The 9,197-nt window shown below is 39.3% G+C and overlaps 2 protein-coding genes across 2 annotated transcripts; one reads left to right on the plus strand and one right to left on the minus strand.

Moving 5' to 3' along the window:
• Positions 1-2,829: 2,829 nt before the first annotated feature.
• On the plus strand, positions 2,830-3,060 carry C922_05745 (hypothetical protein; the record flags this gene model as incomplete). The annotated part of the gene is made up of 1 exon (XM_008821316.1): positions 2,830-3,060. One exon carries the CDS (start codon positions 2,830-2,832, stop codon positions 3,058-3,060), a length of 231 nt encoding a protein of 76 aa, XP_008819538.1.
• Positions 3,061-3,291: 231 nt separating this feature from the next.
• C922_05746 (hypothetical protein) lies at positions 3,292-4,642 on the minus strand (the record flags this gene model as incomplete). The annotated part of the gene is made up of 2 exons (XM_008821317.1): positions 3,292-3,668; positions 3,808-4,642. 2 exons carry the CDS (start codon positions 4,640-4,642, stop codon positions 3,292-3,294), a joined length of 1,212 nt encoding a protein of 403 aa, XP_008819539.1.
• Between the last annotated feature and the right edge of the window lie 4,555 nt (positions 4,643-9,197).

A 9,197-nucleotide genomic window follows, 5' to 3' on the forward strand; every position in this document is an offset into this window, starting at 1 on the left:
CATCCTGTAATTATTTTGAAGGACACTAAAGGCGTGGGACATTGGGTCGCTTGCCATTTGTTCAATTATTTCGTCGCACAGACATTTTTGGAATGACATTACACCTGTGAAATTATTTTTCCTTTTCCTGTGGGCACAATTCTTCTCCGTCTGCTGATTATTTCGAATCACACTAAAGGGCTGGAACATTCGGTCTCTTTCCATTCCTTCAATTATTGCCTTGCACACACATTTCTGGATTGACATTACACGTGTGAAATTATTTCTCCTTTTCCTTTGTGCAAAATGTTGCCTTCTTTGGTAATTATTCTGAATGACACTAAATGGGTGGAACATTTGTTGTTTTTTCATTCCGTCAATCATTTGCCTGCACACACAGTTTGGGAATGACTTTACACGTGGGAAATTATTTTTCCTCTTTCTGTGGGCAAAATCTGTCCCCTTCTGTTAATTATTCAGAATGACAGTAAATGGATGAAATATTCGTCGCTTTTCCATTTGGTCAATTATTTCCCTGCACACACATTCTGGGAATGACATTAAACGTGTGAGATTATCTTTCCTTTTCCTGTGTGCAAAATATTGCCTCCCTTGGTAATTATCTCGAATGACACTAGAGGGGTGGAACATTGGGTTTTTCGCCATTCTTTCAATTATAGCTTTGTACACACCTCTTCGGAATGACATTACACGTGTGAAACTACCCTTCCCTTTTTGCGGTGCAAAATATTACATCCACCGATAATTATCCTGAAGGATTTTAAAGGAGATGAACATGTGATTTTTTCGCTGTATTATTATGTTTTTGGCACCCGAATTCACGGATTTAATTTACATGGACGGAATATTTGTCTGGTCACTTTTGTTTAATTTCTCTGTGTTGGGAATATCTGCAATCAGATTAGACTGTTTGATCAGGCGCCTTTTTTTCTTCCGTCCCATTTTTGCTTGGAGTTTTCATGATTCATACACAATTAAATTTGTACAAAAGTTTCTCCAACTTTTGCTCATCATTTTGGCACCCCGAATTTTTTGGAATTAAATTAACCGTATGGTAAATTGTTTCTTTGTTATTTGGTCAATTTTTTGTTCCCATCTCGATTTGGGTAATACAATTCATCGAGTCAAACATCATCCGGCCTGGATGCTGGGGTAATTTCCTCTCCCAATTGATTTTATGGAATAAATTTTTCTGCACGGAATATTCTGTGCTTCCTTCTTCTTTCCAATTAATTGGCCGCTATGTTAGTGTTCGGAATAAAATTAAACGTATGAAAAATTCTCACTTTTCATCTTCTTTTAACGAGTTTCGGCCCCGTGAAACTTCTCAAGAATCTTTAGGGGAGGAAACACTGAGTTGTTTTGGCCATGTTAATTTTTCCGCCGACTGCAATATATGTAATAAAATTACCCGCGTCGAAAACTCCCCTTCATTTTTTTGGGGAATTCTTTCTGCTATAGCAATATATGTAATAAATTTACTGGCGTGGAAAACTTGCCTTTTTCTTTTTCTTTGGAATTATTTCTGCTATGGCAATATATGTAATAAATTTACCCGCGTCGAAAACTCGCCTTTTCTTCTTTGGGCTATTATTTCTGCTATAGCAATATATGTAATAAAATTACCCGCGTCGGAAACTTGACTTCCCTCCTTTTGATATTTACCTCTGTTATTGCAATGTATTTAATAAAATTAAAGGGGGGGAATATGCTTTCTTCGGTTTCTTGTTTGATTACGCTCATCCACGGTAATTTCCGAAACAATATTAATCCGGTCAAACATTTTCGCTCTTTTGCGTTATTTAATTATTTGTTGGGATTAGGATTTCTTGAAGAATATTAAACAGATAAATCATGTTTCCTTGTTATCTGTTCGGAATATGATCCGTTTTGTAAATGCTCATAATAAAATTAACATGAGGAATCAGCTGCTCCTTAGTTTTGAGTCAATTTATTCCTTACCTATAAACCTGCTTGATAATTTCAGTGGCGTGAGAAATCGTTGGTTCCTGTTCCTGCCAAATATTCTTATTCTTCAACATCCCTCTATTAAAATTTAAATGTGAATTACTCTTCTATATCGGCCTGATCAACTCCTAAATATTCCGACATTTGCGCAGTTTTGGAATAAGGTTAGACCGTGAGAACAGTTTCTCCTTTGTTACTAGCATAGGAGCTCTTTATATTACCTATTGTACTTTTTCTGTAGTTTAATGGTTGTGGGTCATTTGAATTTATCATAATACCTATACACAGAGGGGCTAAAGATTTATTTATTACTTCACCTTTGACATATATAGTTGATCATGGACGACAACGCACCATGAGGATCTTAATAATGAGTGATTACAACATATAAAACATCTAAAAAAAGATGAAATATCTTCTCCGCAGGACTCAGTATATGGAGGTACTTTTATGAGCTACTTATCAGACAAAACCCCAAGTTGCGTACTTGTCTCTAGTAATGAGAAAGACACCATTTTATGGGTGGCGTCCTTCCCTCCTGTTTGATACGACAAAATAAAACAGGATGATAAAACAAAATCTTCTCTAAGTCGGATATCTGACCTGCCTTGATGTTTTAGGAGTCCTTCTCTTGGTACTACAGTTTATAATGAAGGTACATTCCAATGCAGATTATATTAGTTGAGAAGGATTTTATATACTCACTAAAGAATAAATTCATACTAGACCAAAACCCCCTCCCACAGAGAATCAGACTAAATTAATCCTCCTACGCACCGTCCTATTTGGGACAACTTTATCTCTTTATTATTCATACCTTGGAATTATGACTAATATTTCTAGGACGAACGGACTAATAAGATGGAAACCATTATACATATGATAAAGTTCCACACTCCTAGAGGCCCCATCACAAAACATAATCTACCCAAAGGGGGAGAAATAATCCGAGGGAGGAAGATGATTGGACACTTGAGTGAATCCCTTAGTTTCCTTGTAATCATACAACGGGGTCGAGTCAACCGCTCTGAAGAACTTAGGAAATTTGTCCGGGAGAACTTAATAACACGATCCCTGATTGTCCAACGTTAAATACATCCCCTCCAGCCTAAACTAACCGTTTAAAGTTAATCCTTTAATCCCCTAGGGGGAATTGAGCTTCCCTCAGGCGGATTCCTACTCCTCATCTCCACAATCCTTAACCTGGAATCTTAGACGTTAGATGGTTGAAGCGGAATATTTGGGTTTATACACTTCAAACCCAGACGCTCCTCCCCAAATCTCTAACTGACGACCTTCGGCAGGAACCTCCGATTTACTCCCTTAGCCGGTGTTTTCTGATTCGTTGTCTGTTGCGATACGATTTGCTCTATACGTAATTACTCCCCTCTTGGATCGGGCCGCGACTGCTTGCCTCTTGTCTGTAGAGACTCCTCCTTTTTGGGAGTTGGTAATTCTGTTTTTAGTTCGCCTTCTCCTGTATAGGAAAATGCCAAGGCCCAGAATAGGTAATATTGTTCCCAAGACAGGCAGAAATACATTAAGGAATCTCTCACTATTTCCTAACTCCTCCTTGATTGCCTTGGCTTCCTTCTGGGTCTTCTCCGTAAAGACTTGTGTCTGCCTGGTTATTTCCTCTTGGGAATTTTTTTCCTTCTCGTTTTCTTCCACTTCTTCTATAATCTTCTGGCTTATTAGACCTATAAATAAACAGATTTTTCAATTGTTCTTTAAACTAAACCGTGGTTCGAACAGACGCTCGGGCTAGTTCTCCTCAGTGGCTGGCTTTTACTACTTCCAGACCTCCTGGTTCACTTGACATTTGTCTCATTCCTTTACCTTGGGCTCCGCTACCTGACTCGGCATCTTCATCCCCCCCCATTACTTCACAATCCCCTGGCTTCGTATACACGCAGCTGTCCTGATATTGCGACTGTCCGGTTGTCTGTTTACTACACTGTACTCCTACGATAGGGAATCCCATGTTGCTCAGTAAGATACTTAGTTCCTGACTTAAGGGGTGTCCATCTTTCATTCTTATGTACTGCTTAGTGGTTCCGTCTACCTGATTTATAAACCACTCTTCCATTATCCACTCAGCTACTTTCTCCTGTCCCCAAGCTCTTAGAGTGTCACTTATCTCTTGACATATTTTCGTTCCGTCCTTCTGCGCCTGCTTTAGTTTTGAACTATTATACTCACTATAGATATTAAGGAATATAGTCATCAGATCTATACAAGCCCGAAATGTACATTGCCTCTCTTGTTGCAGATATAAAGGAGTGTTGCTATCGAAGGCCTGCCAATTTTCCAGATGATCGTTCCGGGGACACTTCCACTCCTTCCTCTGACCATTTGGGAGTCCTAGATCCGTTATCTTGCAGTTCTTGTCTTCCCATCTTAAGCTTGGATTGGTCAGTGAGGTGAGATTCGACATCCATCCTTCCATAGCTCGACAGACCATAACTGCTCTCACCTTTATATCGCTCTTCTTCATGACGCTCCCAGTTTTGGGTGGTGGACCTCTTTCACCTGGGATAATCATGCTACTCTTTCTCCCTCCCCGTCTAAGGTCACAGAGCTTGAAATCCCCTGAAGGGATTTCGTCTGAGTCTTTGTCGCATGGGCTCAAATCCCAGATCCTCTTTATGTACTGATGTAAACTTAGACCCATTTCTTAACTTGTTTCAGATACCTGAGTCAGTAATTCATTAACTTAGTCTCAGACATCCGGGGGCTGATGTTCACTTTGTTGGATCCTACCTCCATATCCTTATCGAAGGCGACTGCGCTCTTTTATTACCCCTAAGTCGCCTTTGCATCTCTACCGTTCTACTCCTCCTCAGGGATGAGTTAATTGGGAATTCTTATCATTTCCCGTTTTTGCCGTTTCTTTCAGTCCTGACTCCTGGCACCTTCACCTCCTTCTGTAGTATTTTAGACTGCCGGGGAGTTTGTCGGACTAGTTGAATTTGGTTTGCTCACTGGTAGAATCCCGTACTCCCTCCCTATTTCGCGACACGAATGATTTTGATTAGGACGCCCCCTGTTGTGCCTCCCTTTTTTCACGTCCCTGAATGCTTAAGAGAGATCCCTCGTTATTTTCCTTGAGCCTTGACCTGGATGTTCGTAGATATTTACTCCGCGTTGTTCCTAATTTCTCCTGTTATTAACCCCGCTCCTTCCTAGGAGTGTATTCTTCTTGCCCGAAGATCTTCTTCCCCTTGGGAACTGGTGTGATGCCTCCTTTATTTGACTTTCCCTCCTTTCTCTCCTTTTGGATCGCCTCTCCCCCGGTGTTTTTTTCTGGAGATCCTGCTACTTCTGGTCCATTGTTGCGTAATCCTTCTTTGGTTTCTTTTCTCTTCTTGTGAAGTTCGCCTTTCTTGAGTGTACCGAAGCTTTGTCCCTCGGTTATTAATTCCGCTTCTCTTAATCATATTCCCCTTATAATCCATATTCAGAATTATATTGTACCCCTACGCGTTCGGTGAATCTTCTTTTTCTTGAGTTGGAACCCCCTCCTATTCCTGCCCTCTTTAGCGGAGTTACGCTCCCTTCTTGTTCCTCTGCTTGTGTTGTTCCTGTCATTTTTCCCCTCGAGGTTCAGAATTCCTTCCTTGATTCCTTGTTCGGAACTCGTTTTCCCTCTTCCTCATTTAGTTTGTACTCGGCGTGTTCTTCAGGAGGACCCGTTGTCTCTAGGTGCTTCTGAAGTTTTTTTCCTTCTTTATCCCCTCTCATCTATTCTGGAATAGACGTGTTTCAGATATGACGCTTAAGCATAATTGAGCCGGCGTGTGATTATTCGCTAGTTCTCTTCTTCTTTTATTACTGAAATCTCCCTTGGGCTTTTCAACACATTTGTTGTCATTCTGCTTCTCTTATTCCAACGGTTTTGTGATCAGGCTTATCTTCAGGACTGACTTGTTCTACTGCTAAAAAATCCTTCTATACCTGAATGTTACTTGGGCTTTTCTTAGACACTATCTTTTATTCCCTGTTGTTCCTTACTCTTCGTGGATTCTCGATCTGTTAGCCGAGATATGCTCTGAAAGGAGCTGCTTGGGTTAGTCTTATAGTTCTACTGGGGTGTTCCTTCCTGGGATTTTTCTCCTGTGTCCTTCTATCAATCAATCTTTTCCTCTTTCTCCTTCTCCTGCGACTTTGCCTAGGCGTAAGGAGGTTCTAGCTTCCTTTGGAGAATAGTTTTCTTATACTTTTTTGCATATATTTCCCCGTGAGGATACGAATGCTACTTCCTTGATATCCTTTATTTTCTTTTCTAATCGTCTGATACCTTTTGGGGAGTTGCTATATTTTGTTCCTCTTCGAACCTGCTCCTTGACCTATTCGTGTGGTCCCCCGTATCTGTTGGTGTATCGACTTGCTGTTAGCGACTTATTTGGGTGGTTCAGACTTATCCAGAGGGGCCGAGCATTGTTAGCTCCGGTGGACGAACTTGGAAGGATTTCTCTTGTTTGTTCCCGTTGGATTTCTTGGTCATCGTAGCTAGTCCATTCCATTCATAGGTTAGGAGATTATTTATCTGGGTTCCATTGGTAGAATCTATATTTTTTTAGGGTATTATCACCCCGTTTATATTCGCCGGTTTCGTCTTTCATGCGGGGATGGCGTTCCCTTGTTTCTTCTCTTCCTAGCAGGTTATTGTTTGTTGTCTCTTAGTTGTTCTCCATTTCATATTATATGATTGTATACTCTTCATAGGGGTTATCTGTCCAGTGGCATACTTGTTGTAAAACTCGGATATTCTTCTTCTTCTTCTCTTCTCATTCTCCTTTGTCGTTGGATCCTCCTGTTGCCTTGTCCCTTCTTGCCCCGTTTTTTACTAATTACTGTATAGTGATTATTTTAAATATCCCCTTATGATTTCCACTGTCATACGTCTCATTTCTTCATATGTCTTATCAAACCTGCTTCAGTGTCTATAGTTTTCTCTTCTGGCTGTTCTCGGTACTGCTTCCTATCTGTCTCGTGCTTGCTTTCTCACTCTTTCTCCTGGTTTACACTAGACGGTTCCATTTATGGGCGCCTACTGCTTAATCTATCTTATTATGGCGCAAATTCAATATTCCTTCTTTCTCTCCTTCTGTTCCTTCCTTCTCCTGTGTCGTCCGCCTGTTCCTCTTATAATATACACTATGTGTTATCAATAAATTCCTAACCATTATATGATGCTCCCCCGCTATGTTATATCCCTCTGTTTATCTACTCCTTAGCAGGTCACGACAGCTGTCTCTATATCATCCCTCAAGATATGCTATATAGCAAAGAAAATATCCTATAAGCCACAACATTCTGTATCCAGCTATTTAAACAGTTATCCTTCTGCCCTCTGGGGCATAATTGTACATTATGATAATGTACTGAAACATAAAGAGTTCCCTGTTTATTCAGATGATCCCCACAACAACTCATGAATCCTTTCGAAAATTCGGGTTAATTAATCACGTGGAATAACACACAATAGGTTCATAAAACTATTTGACTCATTATTAAGGGAGGGAACTTTTCTATTATCGTCTATATCCCCATATAGCATTACACTTAAAACTCATATAAAAACCATATCACTGCCAAAATGATCATGTATTTATTCACTTCTTCTCATTTTTTAGAAGAACCTCATAACTCTATGCTGGTGTAAGACTCCTTTATAGGACATGTCCTTATGTCAATATGGGAATATATCCATTGTATATTCTTATACTCCCTTATGCATAAAAGCGGTTATGAATACCACTTAACATTCCACATCCTTCATGGTGAACAAGGAGAGGGTCCTTATAGTATCATCTATAGTCTTAGATACAGACAAAAATGAAGTTACTGTATGTCTTACTATACTCCAGGGACCCAGCACATATTCAAGATATTATCTGCTCCTAATTCTTTATGCATATTTTAGAAAATATGAAACCCTCGATTTCATATATCTATCCTGTCAAAGGGAAAGATCTGTTGCTCACATTCTTCCTTATGTGTCACCCGTACTGTGTTCCTGGGTTCTATCCTCCGGGGGTAGTGTCTAATCCTCAAGCCTCCTTCATTTTTCCCTGTATCCTCCTGTGTCGTGTTCTCTCCTCCGTAGGTATTAATTATGTATCTTTCTTTTTAGGCATTTCCACTTTGATCGTCATGTTGATATCCCCACTGGCTTGTGATGTATTTATATGGTTTTACATATATCTCTCTCCGTTTCGTGAAGTAGATAATTCTCTCAAATTTTTCAGTTGTATTCGTATATACATTCTATTATAATCATTCGCTCCTATATGCTTGCTCCCCCCCCTTCTAGGTTAATGATTGTTTAATATCTTATGTGTATTGTTATTCCTATTCTTATTTTATTCTCTTCGCCTTCTTTGATGTTACTATTATTCCTAACTCTCCACGAGAAACAGCTCGTTTTATATAGTAGTATTCCTTTTAGAATTTCCTATTTCTCCCTAGAGTATAAGAAGTTTAATCTTTCATTTTACATAATTGTTATATTTTAATATTACCGCATCGATTTCGAGTCTTGTTAAGAGGAAAATACTACAGATTAAAGCAGGTGTGCGAATCTTCCGTAATAAGTGTCTCTTAATAGTACGTGGATAATCATTGAATATATATTACAATAATATTGAGAAGGAATAATCACAGCTCGCGACGTATTACTGTACTTACAATGTTAGTTTGCCTATAAGAATTGCTTCCTATATATAAACACCCTCTGTATGTTGAAACCCCTTTTAGTGGTAGTATCACTCAGATTCTTATACAGCATGAATAGCCTTAGGATTGGTATATGCGTATTCCTGGAATGGAATTATTCTACAAGCCAGTGTATTGGTGAGATGGTATGATCATTACAACTGCCGTCCTCTTCATGCAATTTGACTTTGTAAACCTTTGTATTATCTTAAACAATTTTCCTCCTCACACAGCACTGTTCTACATAGAATATTACCCTTGACACAGGCTTATTCTTTAAAGAGTTGTTGTAATGCCGCTTCTTACAGTTAATACAAATATATCGGAAGCCTCTGTTATTTCCTATATATGTGTAACGCTCAGTGATTGGAATCCCTCCAAGAATACCGCTGCATCCACTCTATTATCTCTTACTAAATATCTCTTTTTAAATTATGGTTCTTCCTGCTTTAAATCTTGACGACTCCACAATAGGGACTTCCCGGATTTTCCTACTGTTTATTCAGTAA

Source organism: Plasmodium inui, assembly GCF_000524495.1.
Source record: "Plasmodium inui San Antonio 1 unplaced genomic scaffold supercont1.160, whole genome shotgun sequence".
Taxonomy (NCBI): domain Eukaryota; phylum Apicomplexa; class Aconoidasida; order Haemosporida; family Plasmodiidae; genus Plasmodium; species Plasmodium inui.